The 22,027-nt window shown below is 42.3% G+C and overlaps 2 protein-coding genes across 10 annotated transcripts in view; both read left to right on the forward strand.

The window, feature by feature from the left end:
- CDH1 (cadherin 1) overlaps positions 1–14,453 on the forward strand; it is an 81,580-nt gene extending 67,127 nt beyond the window's left edge. For all 3 annotated transcript variants that reach the window (XM_036897668.2, XM_036897669.2, XM_057493586.1), the window contains 4 exons: positions 6,169–6,399; positions 9,199–9,329; positions 10,901–11,044; positions 12,719–14,453. In XM_036897668.2, the coding sequence (XP_036753563.2) occupies positions 6,169–6,399; positions 9,199–9,329; positions 10,901–11,044; positions 12,719–12,928 (716 nt within the window). In that variant the 3' untranslated portion in view covers positions 12,929–14,453. The remainder of the gene's footprint in view (positions 1–6,168; positions 6,400–9,198; positions 9,330–10,900; positions 11,045–12,718) is intronic.
- Positions 14,454–21,192: 6,739 nt separating this feature from the next.
- TANGO6 (transport and golgi organization 6 homolog) overlaps positions 21,193–22,027 on the forward strand; it is a 233,101-nt gene continuing 232,266 nt past the window's right edge. For 4 of the 7 annotated variants that reach the window (XR_005027224.2, XR_008994011.1, XR_008994010.1 and 1 more), the window contains exon 1: positions 21,193–21,357. Coding sequence is in view for 3 of the 7 variants with exons in the window: in XM_057492814.1 (XP_057348797.1) it covers positions 21,261–21,357 (97 nt within the window). In the remaining 4 variants the exon portion in view is untranslated. The remainder of the gene's footprint in view (positions 21,358–22,027) is intronic. The other 3 variants (XR_008994009.1, XM_036897636.2, XM_057492813.1) reach the window with 2 other exon arrangements.

The raw sequence follows: 22,027 nt of genomic DNA on the forward strand, positions 1-22,027 counted from the left end.
TTGTAGAATCACTACTTGCCTTCTCTGTGTTGTACAGCCCTCCCTTTTCTCCTACCCCCCCATGCATGTTAATCTTAATACCCCTCTACTTCTCCCCCCCTTATCCCTCCCTACCCACCCATCCTCCCCAGTCCCTTTCCCTTTGGTACCTGTTAGTCCATTCTTGAGTTCTGTGATTCTGCTGCTGTTTTGTTCCTTCAGTTTTTCCTTTGTTCTTATATTCCACAGATAAGTGAAATCATTTGGTATTTCTCTTTCTCCACTTAGCTTGTTTCACTGAGCATAATACCCTCCAGCTCCATCCATGTTGCTGCAAATGATTGGATTTGCCCTTTTCTTATGGCTGAGTAGTATTCCATTGTGTTTATGTACCACATCTTCTTTATCCATTCATCTATTGATGGACATTTAGGTTGCTTCCAATTCTTGGCTATTGTAAATAGTGCTGCGATAAACATAGGGGTGCACTGATCTTTCTCATACTTGATTGCTGCGTTCTTAGGGTAAATTCCTAGGAGTGGAACTCCTGGGTCAAATGGTAAGTCTGTTTTGAGCATTTTGATGTACCTCCATACTGCTTTCCACAGTGGTTGAACTAACTTACATTCCCACCAGCAGTGTAGGAGGGTTCCCCTTTCTCCACAGCCTCGCCAACATTTGTTGTTGTTTGTCTTTTGGATGGCAGCCATCCTTACTGGTGTGAGGTGATACCTCATTGTAGTTTTAATTTGCATTTCTCTGATAATTAGCGATGTGGAGCATCTTTTCATGTGTCTGTTGGCCATCTGTATTTCTTTTTTGGAGAACTGTCTGTTCAGTTCCTCTGCCCATTTTTTAATTGGGTTATTTGTTTTTTGTTTGTTGAGGCGTGAGAGCTCCTTATATATTCTGGACGTCAAGCCTTTATCGGATGTGTCATTTTCAAATATATTCTCCCATACTGTAGGGATCCTTCTTGTTCTATTGATGGTGTCTTTTGCTGTACAGAAGCTTTTCAGCTTAATATAGTCCCACTTACTCATTTTTGCTGTTGTTTTCCTTGCCCGGGGAGATATGTTCAAGAAGAGGTCACTCATGTTTATGTCTAAGAGGTTTGTGCCTATGTTTTCTTCCAAGAGTTTAATGGTTTCATGGCTTACATTCAGGTCTTTGATCCATTTTGAGTTTACTTTTGTATATGGGGTTAGACAATGGCCCAGTTTCATTCTCCTACATGTAGCTGTCCAGTTTTGCCAGCACCACCTGTTGAAGAGACTGTCATTTCGCCATTGTATGTCCATGGCTCCTTTATCAAATATTAATTGACCATATATGTCTGGGTTAATGTCTGGATTCTCTAGTCTGTTCCATTGGTCTGTGGCTCTGCTCTTGTGCCAGTACCAAATTGTTTTGATTACTATGGCTTTATAGTAGAGCTTGAAGTTGGGGAGTGAGATCCCCCCTACTTTATTCTTCTTTCTCAGGATTGCTTTGGCTATTCGGGGTCTTTGGTGTTTCCATATGAATTTTTGAATTATTTGTTCCAGTTCATTGAAGAATGTTGCTGGTAGTTTCATAGGGATTGCATCAAATCTGTATATTGCTTTGGGCAGGATGGCCATTTTGACGATACTAATTTTTCCTAGCCACGAGCATGGGATGAGTTTCCATCTGTTAGTGTCCCCTTTAATTTCTCTTTAGAGTGACTTGTAGTTTTCAGAGTATAAGTCTTTCACTTCTTTGGTTAGGTTTATTCCTAGGTATTTAATTTTTTTGGATGCAATTGTGAATGGAGTTGTTTTCCTGATTTCTCTTTCTGTTGGTTCATTGTTAGTATATAGGAAAGCCACAGATTTCTGTGTGTTGATTTTGTATCCTGCAACTTTGCTGTATTCCGATATCAGTTCTAGTAGTTTTGGGGTGGAGTCTTTAGGGTTTTTTATGTACAGTATCATGTCATCTGCAAATAGTGACAGTTTAACTTCTTCTTTACCAATCTGGATTCCTTGTATTTCTTTATTTTGTCTGATTGCCGTGGCTAGGACCTCCAGTACTATGTTAAATAACAGTGGAGAGAGTGGGCATCCCTGTCTAGTTCCCGATCTCAGAGGAAATGCTTTCAGCTTCTCGCTGTTCAATATAATGTTGGCTGTGGGTTTATCATAGATGGCCTTTATTATGTTGAGGTACTTGCCCTCTATTCCCATTTTGCTGAGAGTTTTTAACATGAATGGATGTTGAACTTTGTCAAATGCTTTTTCAGCATCTATGGAGATGATCATGTGGTTTTTGTCTTTCTTTTTGTTGATGTGGTGGATGATGTTGATGGACTTTCGAATGTTGTACCATCCTTGCATCCCTGGGATGAATCCCACTTGGCCATGGTGTATGATCCTTTTGATGTATTTTTGAATTCGGTTTGCTAATATTTTGTTGAGTATTTTTGCATCTACGTTCATCAGGGATATTGGTCTGTAGTTTTCTTTTTTGGTGGGGTCTTTGCCTGGTTTTGGTATTAGGGTGATGTTAGCTTCATAGAATGAGTTTGGGAGTATCCCCTCCTCCTCTATTTTTTGGAAAACTTTAAGGAGAATGGGTATTATGTCTTCCCTGTATGTCTGATAAAATTCCGAGGTAAATCCATCTGGCCCGGGGGTTTTGTTCTTTGGTAGTTTTTTGATTACCGCTTCAATTTTGTTGCTGGTAATTGGTCTGTTTAGATTTTCTGTTTCTTCCTGGGTCAATCTTGGAAGGTTGTATTTTTCTAGGAAGTTGTCCATTTCTCCTAGGTTTCCCAGCTTGTTATCATATAGGTTTTCATAGTATTCTCCAATAATTCTTTGTATTTCCGTGGGGTCCGTCGTGATTTTTCCTTTCTCGTTTCTGATACTGTTGATTTGTGTTGACTCTCTTTTCTTCTTAATAAGTCTGGCTAGAGGCTTATCTATTTTGTTTATTTTCTCGAAGAACCAGCTCTTGGTTTCATTGATTTTTGCTATTGTTTTATTCTTCTCAATTTTATTTATTTCTTCTCTGATCTTTATTATGTCCCTCCTTCTGCTGACCTTAGGCCTCATCTGTTCTTCTTTTTCCAATTTCGATAATTGTGACATTAGACCATGCATTTGGGATTGTTCTTCCTTTTTTAAATATGCTTGGATTGCTATATACTTTCCTCTTAAGACTGCTTTTGCTGTGTCCCACAGAAGTTGGGGCTTAGTGTTGTTGTTGTCATTTGTTTCCATATATTGCTGGATCTCCATTTTGATTTGGTCATTGATCCATTGATTATTTAGGAGCGTGTTGTTAAGCCTCCATGTGTTTGTGAGCCTCTTTGCTTTCTTTGTACAGTTTATTTCTAGTTTTATGCCTTTGTGGTCTGAAAAGTTGGTTGGTAGGATTTCAATCTTTTGGAATTTTCTGAGGCTCTTTTTGTGGCCTAGTATGTGGTCTATTCTGGAGAATGTTCCATGTGCACTTGAGAAGAATGTATATCCTGTTGCTTTTGGATGTAGAGTTCTATAGATGTCTATTAGGTCCATCTGCTCTACTGTGTTGTTCAGTGCTTCCGTGTCCTTACTTATTTTCTGCCCAGTGGATCTATCCTTTGGGGTGAGTGGTGTGTTGAAGTCTCCTAGAATGAATGCATTGCAGTCTGTATCCCCCTTTAGTTCTGTTAGTATTTGTTTCACATATGCTGGTGCTCCTGTGTTGGGTGCATATATATTTAGAATGGTTATATCCTCCTGTTGGACTGAGCCCTTTATCATTATGTAGTGTCCTTCTCTATCTCTTGTTACTTTCTTTGTTTTGAAGTCTATTTTGTCTGACATTAGTACTGCAACCTCTGCTTTCTTCTCACTGTTGTTTGCTTGAAATATGTTTTTCCATCCCTTGACTTTTAGTCTGTACATGTCTTTGGGTTTGAAGTGAGTTTCTTGTAAGCAGCATATAGATGGGTCTTGCTTTTTTATCCATTCTGTTACTCTGTGTCTTTTGATTGGTGCATTCAACCCATTAACATTTAGGGTGACTATTGAAAGATATGTACTTATTGCCATTGCAGGCTTTAAATTCGTGGTTACCAAAGGTTCAAGGTTAGCCTCTTTAGTATCTTACTGCCTAACTTAGCTCGCTTATTGAGCTGTTATATACACTATCTGGAGATTCTTTTCTTCTCTCCCTTCTTGTTCCTCCTCCTCGATTCTTCATATGTTGGGTGTTTTGTGCTGTGCTCTTTCTAGGAGTGCTCCCATCTAGAGCAGTCCCTGTAAGATGTTCTGTAGAGGTGGTTTGTGGAAAGCAAATTCCCTCAGCTTTTGTTTGTCTGGGAATTGTTTAATCCCACCATCATATTTGAATGATAGTCGTGCTGGATACAGTATCCTTGGTTCAAGGCCCTTCTGTTTCATTGTATTAAAGATATCATGCCATTCTCTTCTGGCCTGTAGGGTTTCTGTCGAGAAATCTGACGTTAGCCTGATGGGTTTCCCTTTATAGGTGACCTTTTTCTCTCTAGCTGCCTTTAACACTCTTTCCTTGTCCTTGATCTTTGCCATTTTAATTATTATGTGTCTTGGTGTTGCCCTTCTTGGATCCTTTCTGTTGGGGGTTCTGTGTATTTCCGTGGTCTGTTCGATTACTTCCTCCCCCAGTGTGGGGAAGTTTTCAGCAATTATTTCTTCTAAGATACTTTCCATCTCTTTTCCTCTCTCTTCTTCTTCTGGGACCCCTATAATACGGATATTGTTCCTTTTGGATTGGTCACACAGTTCTCTTAATATTGTTTCATTCCTGGAGATCCTTTTGTCTCTCTCTATGTCAGCTTCTATGCGTTCCTGTTCTCTGATTTCAATTCCATCAATGGCCTCTTGCATTCTATCCATTCTGCTTATAAACCCTTCCAGAGTTTGTTTCATTTCTGCGATCTCCTTTCTGGCATCTGTGATCTCCTTCCGGACTTCATCCCATTTCTCTTGCGTATTTCTCTGCATCTCTGTCAGCATGTTTATGATTCTTATTTTGAATTCTTTTTCAGGGAGACTGGTTAGGTCTGTCTCCTTCTCTGGTGTTGTCTCTGTGATCTTTGTCTGCCTGTAGCTTTGCCTTTTCATGGTGATAGGAATAGTCTGCAGAACTGGGACGAGTGACGGCTGGAAGGACTTCCTTTCTTGTTGGTTTGTGGCCCTCCTCTCCTGGGAGAACAGCGGCCTCTTGTGGCTTGTGCTGTGCAGCTGCGCGCAGACAGGGTTTCTGCTTCCTGCCCGGCTGCTATGGAGTTAATCTCCGCTGTTGCTGTGGGCGTGGCCTGGCTCGGGCAGCTACTCCAAAATGGTGGAGTCGCGTTGGAGCAGAGGCTATTTATCTCCGTAAGGGGCCTCCCTGCTCCCTGCAGCCCAGGGGTTAGGGTGCCCAGAGATCCTGGATTCCCTACCTCTGGATTAAGTGACCCGCCCTGCCCCTTTAAGACTTCCAAAAAGCACCCACCAAAACAAAACAACGACCACCAAAAAAAAAAAAAAAAAAAAAAAGTTTTTAATTAAAAAAAAAAAAAAAGGTGGTCGTTCGTTTTTCTTTATTCTCCGGTGCCAGCCTCAGGCCTCTGCTCACCGGTCTTTCTGCCCTGTTTCCCTAGTATTGGGGTCCCTATCCCTTTAAGACTTCCAAAAAGCGCTCACCAAAACAAAACAGCAAAAAAGCAAAAAAAAAAATGGTCGCGTGCTTTTCTTATGTCCTCTGTCGCCCAGCCTCCAGTGCCTGCTCACTGTTCTTGCTGCCCTGTTTTCCTAGTATCGAGCGCCCTGCACTCTGGCCCGGATGGCTGGGGCTGGGTGTTCGGCAGTCCTGGGCTCCGTCTCCCTCCCGCTCTGCCTGCTCTTCTCCCGCCGGGAGCTGGGGGGAGGGGCGCTCGGCTCCCGCGGGGCCGGGGCTTGTATCTTACCCCCTTCGCGAGGCGCTGGGTTCTCTCAGGTGCAGATGTGGTCTGGATATTGTCCTGTGTCTTCTGGTCTTTATTCTAGGAAGGGTTGTCTTTGTTATATTTTCATAGATATATGTTGTTTTGGGAGGAGATTTCCGATGCTCTACTCATGCCGCCATCTTCCGCCCCTTCAGTTTCCTACTTGTTTTATTCTAGAGTGAACTGTTTTCCTCCCTGGTCCCATCATTTATTTCTGTGGCTTTCTCCAGGTCATGAATCTCTGATTTTCAAGCCAAAGAAAAGCTTAGAGTTGGGTGACTACAAAATAAATCTCAAGCTCACAGACAACCAGAACAAGGACCAGGTGACCACACTGGACGTGTTAGTGTGTGACTGTGAAGGGGTCGTCAACAACTGTAAGAGGACTGGGCTGTACACCGAAGCGGGACTGCAGGTTCCTGCCATCCTGGGGATTCTCGGAGGAATCCTTGCTTTGCTAAGTAAGTGCAGCTGGCGAATGGCTCAGCCTTGACTTTGTAGAATGAGGAGGTTGTCTTTTACTGAGTGTTTCAGAGGTAAGTGGTCTGAGACTGGATGGCAGCCCAGTTCTGTGAAGTCAGCAGGGGCTGAGGCCTCTTACTTTGGAGTCCGTTCAGTCCCTCAAGGTAGGCTTCTCAAGCTCAAGTGCATACAAATCACCTGCGCCTCTCTATACATACATGAGAATTCTGATCCAGTAGGTCAGGGGTGGGGCCCAGGTGATGCTGACATTGCTGGTTCATGGACCAACTCAGAGGAGCAGGGCCTCGGGGTGCTATCCTCAGCAGCAGTGTCGGAGCCGGCCACCTCCCACCACCGCCTCCGCGTTCCGTCTGGAGGAAGGGTGACAGAAGAAGTGGAAGGCACATACCTGGAAACTGCACACATCACCTTCACTTACATCCTGTCGGCTCAACACAGCCACACCTGGAAGTTCCCCTTCTAACTGAGTGACCATGTGCCCGTGCCCGATTAAAACCTGGCAGAGGGTGGGGGTGGAGGGTCAGGTGAACAGTATCAATAACTAGAAGGATGAGGAGGAAAAGCGATAATGGGGAAAATTGGTCAGTTATTGCCATAGTCGTTGAGACTGATACTACCTGTAGACCGATCCCTAGGGTTGACACAGATGGTGTTAACCAGTTAACAGATAGTGTATAATTAGGGGCTGGAAAAGGTGGTCTGGGTCTTTAATGCCTTCGCAGTCAGTAGGGGGGCTGCTAATTGAGTCTCAAGGACGATTTGGGGGAAGGTGTAGGATTGCTGGGCCATAGGGGTAGGTGGAATCCAGACAGGCAGAGGGGCATTGATGAGGGCGCCCACAATATTAAGGCCCAGAGAGAGGAAGGTTTGATTTGGATTGGTAACTTGGAGAGGGGGTCAGCTCAGCTGTACAGAAGAAAGTTCTTAGAGGGATCAGTGGGACCAGCTCTGGGGCTTTCAGTTTAGGTGGGTACTGTTGATATGCTGCTTGCTGCTCCAACAGGTTCGAGAAGGGGTTACCTACGACCTTCAGGAAATGTTTGCTGTGTGTCCCATTTGCTTCTGCTCTCTGCTGTCTGTGTCCTCTCAAAATTGAGAAGGAAGGAAAAGGGTTTAGAATCCAGTGAGCTTCTGGACCTTTGTACCTTGAGAATTTGTGTGGCTTTATTGCCACCTTGGGATGAGGTGAATTCACCGTCCTCTGTCATCCTCATGGGCGCAGTAACACAAACCCTACCTGTTCACTTACTTCCTGGTCAAATCACATTTGAATGGGGCGGTTTGCTTTGGGGACAGTGGTTACTAATTAGCAATTACTAAAAATTATCAAGTATTAGTCATTATTACTAACACTTTTATTCTAAAGAAAATATTAAATATTGCAGTTACACTTAAAATACTGACTTCTTAGTATTTATATCTATACATATTTATATCTATAGCATTACCTGAATTTGCTATGGGTCTATTTTATTAGACACAGCAACCGAGAACATTTTGGAATGTTCAAATGTGCAACAACATTTAAAGCAGAAGCAGCGCCAGGATTTGGATTTCCAACACCTTGTTCCTTAAGGGCAAACACAGAATTACACTTCTAAAGTATTCTAGAGAGACACCAGGATATGAAAGCTTTTCACATAGTCCATCAGTACTGGGTTCTTTTGTGCTAGGCTGTGGATTATTGGGGTTTCGGTACAGCTGGGTGGGGTGGTGCTTCCTGAAGGGGTAACAGCCTGCTGTATTTTTGGTACCTTTTGACATTGTTTGATGAGAAGCATCCTTTTGGAAATGCTAACTTGCCCCTGGCTCTCACTTGCTCTGGGCTCATGTGGATGGGGACCGTTTGCATCCTGCGTTGTCTTACGTTCTGTGTCCTCAGTGCTGAGACAGGTTTTGTTCCACTTAGCAACAAGTGCTCTGTTTTCCTGTTTATGAATCGTGGTCAAAGCAGTTCTGATGAGGTCTTGGGATCTTTCTGATTTCAGCAACAACAAATAGGTTGGGTACTTTGAGAAATCTTTTCCCCAAGTTTATGCAACCTCCTGTTTCCAGGCAATAATGTTTCACTAAGTAAGGTGTCATATGTCCAGGCACAAGCACCTATAAAGAAAACACACTGAAACATATTTTCTCTTATTCACAATAAATAGTTTAATATAAAAAAAAATAAAATGTTAATCTTATATATGCTAGAAGTATGTGAAGGGCAGGTGAAAACCTTGGAAATTAAACAGATTTTAAAGTTTGCTTACCTGACTTTATCTTAAGATAAGGAACATACCAGGTGATTTTCAAGTCTATGGCCCCATAACTGGTTAAGAATAGTATGCATCTGTCAAGTGCTTTTAGGCTGACTCAGTCCTGTTCACAAAAGTTCAACGGCTCCAAGTCAGAATCAAAGCTGCAGTCCTTCCAGTGGTCCACATGTCCCTGCTGCCCCTCTGACCTCCTTTCCACTTCTTTCCTCCTTGCTCACTGCACTATAGCCGGGCAGAACGCACCTTTCCTTAATCACACTGAGTGTGTTCCAGCCTCAGGGCCTTTGCTCCTACCATTTCCTCTACCTGGACCACTTTACCCCAGGTTCTGGGAAATGACTGACTGGCTTAAGATCCAGTTAAAGAGCACACTTGAATTTACATACGTTAACTTCAGGAATGTGAGTGTCACCAGGTGGGTTGACATGTGGGTTGTCTGGTATGCAAAGCACTGATTCTCTGTAGTAGCTGCTACTTAACCAGTGGCCCCCATTGCTCTTTCTACCCCCACTGCAGTCCTGATTCTACTGCTGCTTCTGTTTGTTCGGAGGAGAAGGGTCGTCAAAGAGCCCTTACTGCCCCCAGAAGATGACACCCGGGACAATGTTTATTACTATGATGAAGAAGGAGGTGGAGAAGAAGACCAGGTGTGTTTTTTAAAATTATGGTAAAAGCTTAATGGCAATCTCTTTATTTGGAAGAAGTGGTCAGTGATCAGAAGGCAGACATTCGAAATAGCTGTGTGTTATTTTGTGTGTTATTTTTTTAAGGCCTTACCCCAGAAGATACATATTATCAGTGGCTATCACCATCAGTACAACATTGTTAATACTTGACTGCTTACTGCCCTGCACTGAAATGCTTTTTACTCTTTGTAAATGTTAAATCTTTAGGCCTTCATTATTGCTGTATTCTGGAGGTGGTCTTGACTTGCCTTACCCCAAAGTTTTCGTGAAAGTCTGCTCTATTTAGAAAGGGAACAATAGGGACCCATCAGAGTCCTACTTTTGACAGGCTGTGCAGTGAGGCACATGTGCTAAGCTCTGTGGTCTGGATGAATAGCCACTGATGAGAATTTCAATGCTTGTTTTGGACAACAAACATATAGGGGGCACAGGGTAATACAAGATGTGGTTCTAGATTTCAAGGCACTTCTAAGTCTAGTTGGGTGAGATGAGGTATACCATATCAGTTAGCTGTTACCACAGTAATGCTATGTAACAAACAACCCCAGAATATCAGTGACACAACAGTAAGCATATCTTTCTCATGCATTTATGGGCCAATTGCTGATCTCAGTTGGTGTCTGTCTCGACTCCTATAACAAAATACTGCAGATTGGGTACTTAACAAAAACCACAGAAATCTATATAGTTCTGGAGGCTGGGAAGTCCAAGATCAAGTCACTGGCAAATTTGTTTTTTGGCAAAGGCTTGCTTCCTAGTTCAAAGCCATATTCTCATTGCATACTCACATGGTTGAAGGGGCAGGGGAGTGCTATGGTGTCTTCTAGAAAGGGCACTGTTCCTATTCCCATCCACCCTCATGACCTAATAACCTCCCAAAGGCCCCACCTCCAAACACACCACATCTGAGGTTAGTCTCAACATGTGAATTAGGGATGGGGATGGATGGACACAAGCATTGTTTGTGGCAGCTAGGTTCACAAGAATCTATTCACAAGAATAGTCAGTAGGCTGAGGCTTGGCTCATCTAGGCTGGGTTTGGCTGAATGGCTGTGTGCCATGCGTTGTGTCTAGGACTATGCAGAGCATTTCTCATATGCTCTGTAATAGGTTAACCCAGAGGGCTGTTAAAGCTATTGCTCTGTCACATTGGTTAATGTCCCATTGGCCAAACAGGTCCCATGACAAGCCCAACATTAACGAATCTTAATTCCTCTCACAGAGAATAGGGTGGGAAGGGAGTGAATACTTGCTAAAGAATAATCATATCCTATAAAATGTTTATAAAATACAATAATCTATACCTATACCCACAAGGGCTCCTCACAGTCCTTATAGGCTGTATTTCCTTCCAGTGCTATTTTGGAGACTCTTGGGTTGAAAACACCATTTCGGATTATATTGGCATGTATTTGTAAATACCAAGCAGTTGACAAGACACTATACAACAGCATAATCTCTAAACCATGTTTCCCTGCATTTATGACTTTCTTTTTTTACCCTTTTCTATACTTTTACATTTTTCTCTAAAGGACTTTGACTTGAGCCAGTTGCATAGGGGCCTAGATGCACGGCCAGAAGTGATTCGAAATGATGTGGCTCCAACCCTCCTGACTGTGCCCCAATATCGGCCCCGCCCTGCCAATCCTGATGAAATCGGAAACTTTATTGATGAAGTAAGTAAGCAAAGTTAAAAGCCATGGAGTAGCTCATCTCTAAACTTAGAAAGGAGCAATTATGTCCAAAGGGAGGAGAAGAATTTATAGATTGTTTCCTTTACTATGTCTTACCTTGCCTGATCCCTGAGCCTTATTTTTTATTTGTGTCTCATCTGAATTTCAGAACTAAAAGAACTTTAAATGGTTCTAAGTGATTTTGCAAAGTTTGTATGGCAAAGCAATGAATTGCCTGAAAGGACTAGAAGTAAAACTATAAAGAGATTCAAAATAGATTCAGTTTGGTTTCACTAATGGAGCTCTTTTCCCCTGTATCCTACTTACTGGTTGAGATGTAATGTTAAATCTGTATCTAAGTCTACCTGAGGGCCAGAAAAATAGCATCCATATTGTATATGTCAGAAATGCATCTAGCTATAAATTCCAGAATCTTAAACAGATATAAGTAGATTTGCCTCATGCAAATAGAAGGCTAGGATAAGCAGTCTAGGCTGGTGTGTCAGCCTTTCTACCTTTGTACCACATGCTCTAAGCCTGCAGGTCTTTTTTCCCATGTTTGTTGCCTTATGATCACAAGATGGCTGCCACACCTCCAGGTCTTGGGTCTACAGTCCAGTCAAGATGAAGTAGGGAAGTAGAAAGGGCAGAACAAAGGCCAAACATCTTCCCTTTAGCAAACTGTTAATCAAGAAGGGAGTTCATCCCACATGTTACAGGCCAGAACTGTTCCAAGATTGTCTCTATCTGGAAAGGACGATAGGAAATGAGGCATTAAATTAATCAGGTTAGGGTAAGATGAGGAAGAATTAGGGGTGGGGATGAGTAAAGAACTAAGTAAGATAATAGTCCAGTGGGTCTATTTCCTTAAATAGATTATTTCTATTTCCTTTAACTGTTTCTCAATCAGCTGCCCAGTTGATGGAATGATTTTCAGGGCTTGTGTGATGGTCCAGTGGCCCTTGGTAAATCTTCATGGCGGGACTGGTCTTGATTTAGCTTCCCAAAGCACAGCAGTGTTGGGAGTGACCAGCCCACATCTGTTCAAGCCACTGGATCTTAGAGGAAACTGAGAACAGGAGGGGTCAGTTAAAACCATCCCTTTTAGATACACCTGAGATCAGGTCCTTTCCTCCATTTATAGTCATTTGTGTGTTGGCTTCATCTCAGTGTAGCTTTTTTTTAATACAAAAATAATATGTTCGCTATTTTAAAGTACAAATTATATTAAATATATAAATTATATATTTATAAAAATATAAATTATGAAACTTTATTAAGGGGGAAAAAAGCAAGTCCTGCCCAAGTTTCTCCAACCCACCTCACCACAGTGAACTGTTCATGGTCAGGGTGACTGTCTGTTATTTTCAGCCTTGTCCATCCTGATTGTTTAGTGCTTGTATCTTCCTGCCTACATATAATTTACCATTATAGTGTAGAAGGAAAAGATTCTGATTTTCCCATAATAGTCTCTTTTCATCAACAATATATCAGTCTGTCTGCATTGCCAGTTTGTATAAATTTATCTTGGTGTTAATTGCTGCTGGTGTTCTACAGGATGGTTGCATTTTTGTGCATTTTGTGTTGCTCAAGGCATCAAGAGAAGGCATCTTGCCTGAGATGACAGGTGTATGGTCTCTTTCATTGAAAGATCCTACTGTCTTCCTTCTTCTTTAGAATCTGAAGGCAGCCGATAGTGACCCCACTGCCCCCCCTTATGATTCTCTGCTCGTGTTTGACTACGAAGGAAGCGGTTCTGAAGCTGCTACTCTGAGCTCCCTGAACTCCTCAGAGTCGGACCAAGACCAGAACTATGACTACCTGAATGAATGGGGCAATCGCTTCAAGAAGCTGGCAGACATGTACGGAGGTGGCGAGGATGACTAGGGGACTCAGACCGATGGGGAAAGAGACGGGTCCTGTACTCCTGTGATGGGAGATAAAGGAGTAATGTTTCTCGTGGCTTTTCAGCTACCTTCCCTTGGAGTGAGTTTCTGGGGAAGAACAACTGTGATGGGCAATGCAGTTGGATAATTAGGATTTTCCACTTTGTAGATCTAACCTACATGTTAGAAAGATTTTTATTTCTTGAAACTTTTTTTCTCCATCACTCTTTACATAGTGATCATGTCCAAAAGACCCTCCAATTAGAATATTTCAAAAGAACTGCTTTTGGCCTCAGAAGATTCTGCTAGCAACTTGTGGATTTTCTAAAGGGCTTTGCCTCATTTTTAAAAGGAAGGGGAGGGGTCAGCTGCCTTATTGTTTTGTATGTATTTTAAAAATTATTTTCATGTATTTTTTGGTCCTATTACTGCTCTGATGTCCCATATCCACTTTTACTCCTTTTGAATTTACACAGTCCAGACAGGAGTTCTCTAATGCAGAAATTATTGGGCCCTTTTAGGGTAATAGGCTTGTGTCTTAGTCTGACTGTATCTTGACTGGCTATAGTGAACTCTTTAGACCTCTAATGGTTTTCCTTTTTCATCTCCTGGGTACATCACTTCACATCCATCCATTTACTTGTTCCAGGTAAGAATGTTTATTATATGAATGTCATTAGTGGGTACCTTGATTCTAAAGAAGGTGACCAGAAAAGGTGGTTAGTTTTTAGGTGCACTCAACTTTTAATATTTATCACTAAAACAAGAAAGTGATAGATTCCCAGACTCAGGATAGTGCTACAGCCAAAGACAGGTGCCTTGTCACAGCAGAAGGGAAACATGGCAAGTAGGCTTGGAGATGGCAGGAGAGATTGTCACTGAGCCTGGCAATTTAGCAAACTGAGGCTGAGGATGGATTGAGGTGGCTCTACCTTTAGCCCTGAAATTTCTGGAAGAATGGAGGAATCTCAACATGTATTTCCTACCAGAATCCTTATACAAGTTTTACCTGAAGCCCAGGATCCCCAAGTGCCTGCTTTTGTTGATGTCTACAGAAAATGCTGGCTGCTCTGGACACATCTGCCCAAGTGTGTATAGAAAACTGAAAATATTAGAAAATCTTTTTTCTTAGGAACAGGAAGAAAACAGTGTTAGGAAGGGGGTAGGGGAAGGTAGGGACAATCTTGGTTTGGGTCTTCCTTTAGTTGAAATGTGACCTTCAGGAAACTTTTGACAACCACAGAAAAGAATTTCTAAATTGCTCTGTCTGTCAACTATTTTTCAAGAAAAAAAAATCATCCCTGCAATCACTTCTTGGAATTGTCTTGATTTTTCAGCAATTTAAACCCTTATCTACTGTAATTCTATATAGAGAGCATCACTATAGTTTCGAGTATGTATGTGTGCGGGTGCTGATAATTTTGTATTTTCTTCTGGGGTGGAAAAGGAAAAGAATTCGAGCTGAGAAAAATTATCCTTAAATATTCATTTTTATAAATTTTATTAAATAATTTTGTTAAGCCATTGTCAAACTTGTTTTATTTGATGACACCACTGCAGGCAAAACAAATACTAGGTGAGCTCAGTCAAAACACGGAGAAAGAAACTTCATGTTGAAATGACTTCTCCGGAACTTTGTGTCATTCTGTTGGGGCAAAATGGGGGAAAACTGAATCCACAGGGTCACTTTTCTTTGAAGAATATCCATTCATTTGGCTTGTGATGAAAGTAATAAAATTTCCTCGTCATTGGAAGACTGCTGAGGGAGAGAAAAGAGCAGTCAGCAAAATTAGTATATGCCAGTGGTTCTCCACCAGGGAAGATTGTGGCCCCCTCTCTGAGGGGACATTTGGCAATTTCTGGAGATACTTTTTGTTGTCATGATTGGGGGGCGTGCTGCTGACATCAAGTCAAGGCCCGGGATGCTGCTAAACATCCTGAGCAGGGTGTAAAGTCAGTAGGGCTGCTGTTGAGAAACCCTGGTGTAGGCCTCCAACTTGTGCTGGAAGGGGTCTAACTTTTTTGGACATGACAACAGTGGTGAAATACATATAATTTAGTGGCATTGATACCTTCAAAGTGGGTAAGCATCACACCTATTTCCAGAACCTTTTCATCATCCCAAGTAAGTCTGTCTGGTAAAATTGGGCTGCTTTCACCTGGAGTGTTTTCAAGGCTCATCCGTATGGTAGCATGTATTAGGGCTTCGTTTTTTTTATGGCTGAGTAACCACAATCATATATACCTTATTGATTCACTCATCTGGGGTTGCTTCCACCTTTTGGCTATTGTGAATAATGCCACAGTGGACACTGAGGTACAAATAACTATTAGGAGTCCCTGTTTTCGATCCGGGATATATACCTAGGTTTTATCCTGTTTTCGATCCGGATAATTACGTGTTTAATTACGTGTTTTAGCTTTTTGAGACATTAACCAATGTGTGAACTTTGATTGGATCCTGGAGTGAAAATTTCAGAAGTTGTTGGGGAACTGGAGAGAATTAAATATGGGTCTTACAGTAGATGATATTCCCAAATGAATATTCTCTTGGGTGTAGTAATGGTAACATGATTCACTAGGTGAACCCTTATTTTTAGGAGGTAAATTATGAATTTAGAGATAAAATGGTACCAATGTCTGGAAAATATCAAAACAGCCCAACAAAAAAGTATGGGTGAGCAGTAGCACAAAAGTAAATGTGGCAAAATGCTCACATTGGCTGAATTTATGTGAAAGTACGTAAGTGTTCATGCACTACTTTTCATTTTGCTTTGGGCTTAAAATATTTTTAAAAGGGAGAAATAAGCCAGGAATAAACCTTCAGATATACGGTCAAATGATATTTGATGAAGGTGCCAAGACCGTCCAATGGGGAAAGGACAGTGTTTTCAACAAATGGTGCTGAGGAAAGTGGGTGTCCACATGTAAAAGAATGACGTTGGACCTACATTTACTCCATATATGAGAATAACTCAAAGTGGATCAAAGACTTTTATAAAGGCTAAAACTATTAAAATCTTAGAAGAAGACAGGGAAAAGCTTCATGAGGGATTTGGCAATGGTATCTTAGATATGACACTAAAAGAGCACAGAAAACAAAATAAAGTGGACTTAGTTTAAATGAAGCACTTACGAACCAAAGAATATCACCAATAGAATTAAAGGCAACCCATGGAATGGGAGAAAATACTTGCAAATCACATATCCTGAATATTTAAAAAAAAAAAAAAACTAAAACTTAATAGCAAATCAACCCAATTCAAAAGTTGACAAAGGATTTGTATAGACATTTCTCCAAAGAAAATACAAAATGGCCATTAAGCAGTGGAAAAATGCTCAACATTACTAATCATTAGGGAAATGAAAATCAAAACCACAATGAGAACCATTTGACACCTATTAAGATGGCTCCTATAAATAAAAACATTTTGATGAGGATGTGAAAATAATTGGAACCCTTGTGCATTGCTGGTGGGAATGTAAAATGGTGCAGCCACTGGAAATCAATCGGGCAATTCCTAAAAACAATTTATGATCCAGCAATTCCACTTCTGGGTATATAATAGAATTGAAAGCAGGGACTCAGATGTTTGCACACGCATTTTCATTGCAGCATTATCCATAATAGGCAAATGGTGGAAACAGTGTTGTACATACATACCATAGAGTATTATTCAGCCTTCAAATAGAGGAAAATTCTGACCTGCTACAACATGGATGAACCTTAAAAATGTAATGTTAAGTGAAATAAGCCAGACACAAAATGACAAATACTGTATAATTCCACTTAAATGTGGTACCAAGAATTAAGTCAAATTTATAGAATAGAGGTGAGGTGGGAAGGGTGAGTTATAGTTATTTAATGAGTACAGAGTTTCATTGACAGGTAATTTTAGTTCATTTAATGAGCACAAAGTTTGGGATGAAAAACTTCATGAAAATGTATACTGGTGATCATTGCATAACAATGTATTTATAGCCACTGAATTGTACACTTAAAAATGGTAAATTTCATTTGACATCTATTTTACCACAGTAAAAAGGGAAAAATATACTAGAATGAAGACAAAATGGTTCTATAGAGAATAAAACTAAACTGTTTACAGAGTACCTACCATGTGCAAGGGGCTGTGCCGGCAGAGAAACGTTACTTCTGAAAAAGGCTCCAGAGAAAGTTCTCACACCCAGCCAGGATCTGGAGGATGGGAGGCCTGGAGAACGGTACCTCTGCTACCTCTTGGTGCTTCCGTAGGTATTCACAAGGCAATATGTGGTGAAGACACCAAGATACTGGAGCCATGCTGCTTGAGTTCAAATCCTGGCTGGCCTTTCCAGCTCTCTGTTTAGACAAGTTACTACCTTCCTCAGTCTGGAGATTACTGCAAAATGAGGATAACCACCCACTTCCTAGGGCCTTTCGGAGCACTGAATTCATATGTGTAAAGCATTTAAGAGTCACGGTAGTGCTCTGTGAAATGTTAGCTCTTAACATTTATTATTCAACGAGGGGCACAGCAAGGGAGTTTGGATAAAGGGAATCATTTAAGCAAAAGCAGGATTTCAGGAGAGAAAAGGCCAAGCATTCCATTTTGAGCTGGATTTAATGGGTCAGGCAACCACTGAAGTGCTTTGAGCAGGAGAGCTATGTGATCCGAAGTGGTGGTCTCTGAAGGTGCATCTCTGCAGAGATGATGAACCTTCCTGGGAAGGGGATCAGAGATGGTGATGAGCCTCTGGAGGTTGCAATAAGGATGAAGGGATCCAGAATATACCACTGTCAAGATGTTTCTTTGTGGACTCCCCTTATCTGCCAAAGCAGAATCTCCCAAAAGAATTCAACAGTCATAAAAATCCTCCCCAGAAGTTTTGCAACCAGGGACTATTGACTATCACCAGAGACTAGAAGTTGACACTAGTGGGGTAAGAACGCACCAAAACAGATACTGTCACAAAAGTACCGTATCTTTCATCTATTCTCCCAAGGGCTCACTTATTTTTCCTGTGTCATTTGTTTCTCTACAAGCACCTCTTCACCCCTTTCCCTCCATGTGTTAAGATGGTATATAAGCCCCAGACTCAAACCACTTCTTTGAGTCACATTTTTCTGGGAATTCCCTCAAACGTGCATAAAAATCTTTTCTCGCTAATCTGTCTTTCGACCATTGAATTCACACACCTCCATATTAAGAATGTAAGAGGGTAGAAGAAAAGTTTTTCCTCTCTAACAAGGATCTGATAGATGCGAAAGAGAGTGGTAATCCAAAGAGAAAACCTTTCATTTAAAATAAATGAAAACTTAACTGCAGTGACCATTTTTTTGTGGAGTAGGTATTGGGGGTTATCACAGTGTCTAAGGTTTTGAGACAGATAGGATAAGAATTTAGAGGTCAGTTAGATGGAATGCAACCACTCCAGTTATCATGTGTGGATTTAGAAGATAAGAACCCATATGAACCCATAATTTGCTGGGGTCTTCACTAGGAAATCTGTGTGAAACAGCCATCAGTAATTATTGGTCTTGTTCTGTCTATCAATACCATTAGCCTTATTCTGGGTTGAGGCAAATAGCCCCAGCTTGCTATTTGCAACCCAACCTGTTTGGCTGCTGTCCCTTAAGTTCCTGATTATGGGGTCCTTTTTGTCTGACTTTAAATCAGTAGAACACATTTTGCATGAATACAGACCTGTGTGTGTGTGTGTGTGTGTGTGTGTGTGTGTGTGTGGAACATCCCCATGTGGTTTCTTGCAGCACCCTCTCCAATGTAGCTCCTGTGGGTATTAATTTGAGGGATGTTGAATAGCATGTTACCAGGGGGTCTCCCAGGTGTGCTTCTGTTTTTTAACAAAGCTACCTAGACAAAGTGAGGCAAAGGCTACCAGAATTCCATTCCTGTAAACTAAAATTCCATAAGTGTAAATATCAGATTCTAAGGAAATAGGGTACTTAAAAGCCTACTTGCATGATTTCCTTAGGCCAGGAGAAACCTGAACATGCTTCCTTTTTTTCATGCTTGGGCCTAATATACAGCCTTATAGGCCATAGGCACTCCCCCAACATCCTATCATACATAAAATGTACCCAATGTTCCATGTGGGATATAATTTTTTGCTGTAAAAATTTATAGTATCCTTATGATATTGACTTGATCGTTCAAGTCACTTTGTGGTATCTAAGCCTATAGAGCTCAAAAGATAAAATCTGGCGCCATAATGCTTTGGGATAGAGGACTCTCAGCTCTCCCAACTCTGGGAACCCTCATCACCTGTAAATCCCACACCACTACTGCCCTTAGACTGGGGCTAATAGGGTCCCAGCTCTGGCCCCATGCTTTAAAGGCCCCACCTGGCCTCCTCTACCATGCTCTTCCCCATGGGCAAGGAATCTGCCTAGGGGAATTGCCCACCCCAAATCTTCACCCCTCTTTCCAGACCACACTGCAGGTTCTGGGATCCTGGAATCCCCTGCCCAGCCATCTCTGAGCCTGCTTCCAGAGCTCTCTAGGCCTCTTGGCTCGGTCTGCCCTCTGAAAGCTGCACCATGCTCCCTGTGTGCGCACTCCTAGCCCTAGGGTTTCAAGTGGTAGTTTCTTAGGAGTGTGTGGACAGAGCCTGGATGTGCACGCACAAGCTGGAATGTCCACATGTGTGTGAGTGCAGGATGGAGACACTAGTGAGAAGAAAAAAGGGTCAGGCCAAAGGCAGGGAACTGGCTTCCCCCATCCTGCCATGTCCATCCAGTATGGAGCTCTGACATGAAGTCTGAGAATTCTCAATTCAAATCTGGCATAGTTTTCAAGGTAGGAGTATAAAAAGTATTTAACAATCTATTAATTTGATTTATACTTTGAAATATTTACACATATGGTATACGGCCCTCCATCTTGTATTTTTGGCCCAAACTGTACAAAACTTAGGGGTGGGCCTTTCCCACACAATGCTTTACACCCTTTTCACTAAATGTTTAATACCTTTAAATGACATTTCAAATTTTTTTTTTTCAAATGAACTTGTGTCCAAACATAACTGAAGAAGAATTGTCTTCTTACTGCCAAAGCCTGGGATACACACAATGGCAAGAGCATTATGGTAATATAGTAGGTCATTTATTTCCCCTTTAAAATGTTTTTCTGGTTTAAAGATGTTTTGGCAGGATTTTATTTGAGGAAGAGATGAAGGGGAAGATACAGGTACAATTTATTAAGTGGCACACATTGCTAAATACTTGAAAGCAGTGTCATTTTAACTCCCCAAAATAGCCTTGTGAAAACGATTCTGTTCTCACTTTAGAGAGCAGGAAAAAAATGGTTGACGGATTTGAACTGGAGTTCAGAGACATGGGCATGACCAGGAGGGGCCTGAGAAAGGAGTTAAATGAACAGCTTCTTTCCCCAGTGACATGGGCTGGCATGTGAAGCACAAGGGGCTTCCCCAGAGGCTCAGCAGCTAAATGCTGAAGGGCAGTCATCAATCGTGAGCCCAGGCTAACTCAGGGATGTCAAGGAGAAGCAGGACAGCCTCTTAGGGAGCACTTTTGTAAAGTGGCCGGTGAGCATCGTTGTGAGAATGATATAAGAGATTATTGACTTTTAGTGAAGGGAGAGGCAGGTATGCTAAAGGTCTTGCCCTCAGAAGCACTGTCCTAGATTTGGAGCATGATTTTCAGACAACGTGACTTTTGAAAATCCCACCAGGATTCATGTAGGTGAACACTTGTTTCTGATTATCCAAATCTCAAATGCATTCTGTTTTACATATTAACACCATTTGGAGAGAGGGGGCATGATTTTAGTATACACTTAATTTTCCAGGAATGCATGTAGGTTCAAAGACAGAACTTTTACTGGGAACTCAATCCATTTAAAAAATCACATCATCAATAGCATCAGTTGTTATTATATTCACAATAGTTGTATGTGTGCTTAGCACTTATTTTTATATTTTGCTAATAAAGAAGTTCAACAGTATTCAGTTGAATATTGTTTTACATATCACACTTCATTATTAAACAGGTGTAGAATCTGTTTAGTTCACTGCCTTTTACTGTTTTGGTACTGTAATATTTTCATATTAAATACATATTATATAGTAGTTAATCATATTGCGTTTCTGAAATTGTATGTGAGAGAACGTTGTTAATGATTTTTTTCCTTCCAAGAGATAAAGGGGTCCTGAGGACGTACTTATTTGCCAAGGGGCCATTTCCGACCGAGCCGGCCCCACCACGTGACGCGCACCCTGCCCCCGCCAGCGCCTTCCGCCACACTCAACATGGCGGCGGCGACCCGCCGAGACGCCTGAGCCGGTCACAAGGGGCGTGTTCCACTCCAGTCATGGCGGCCCCCGGACGGGCCGCTGGCAGTAGGGCTCTGGAAATGTGCGGTCTGGGGCGGATTTTGGAGGCGTTGAAGCTGCTGCTGAGCCCGGGAGGTGAGAGGACGGACTTCGGCGCCGGGCTGCACCGGGGCTCTCAGGGCCATCAGTCGTCAAGGGCCGCCCTGCCTCCCGCAGTGTGCGCCCCTCAGGCCTCCCCGCGCCCTCGGGACCCCGAGGCCGCCCCGCCCCGCGCCGGGGAGCTTTGGGTTTTGTCCAGCCTAATACATTTGAGGCTCAAGTAGGGGATGGGACCCATACCAACGCCTCGTGAGCGCTTACCTGGTACCAGACGTTGTGTCAAGCGCCTTGGGTAACATGCTTTCCTTCAGTCCTTACTGCAGCCTTCCAAGGTAGGGCTGCGGAAGGAGCTTCCGCGAGGGTAGGCGCTCGTGCTGTGCAACGTGAGGGCCCAACTTCTGGAGGACCCAGGGTCCGTGTGGACACCGGAGATTTGTACAGTGCTGAGGAGTCCAGGAAAAGGAAGCAGTGGCGTTGGAGCTGGGTTTGGGGAGAGCATGTAGGGGTTCACAGTCTGTGGGAGAGATTTACAGTCACTGTTAATCTTAACGTGGTGGGCTGACAAGATCTTCCCAATCTAGAATCTGAAGGGATCTTGGGAGTGGTTTAGCCTGGCACTCACCATTACAGCTGAGTACACCCAGGGCTCACTGAAGAGATTTAAGTAACCTGCCCCAATCAAGTGGTCACATTAGGCGTAGCACGC

This window comes from Manis pentadactyla, chromosome 15 (genome assembly GCF_030020395.1).
Source record: "Manis pentadactyla isolate mManPen7 chromosome 15, mManPen7.hap1, whole genome shotgun sequence".
NCBI lineage: Eukaryota > Metazoa > Chordata > Mammalia > Pholidota > Manidae > Manis > Manis pentadactyla.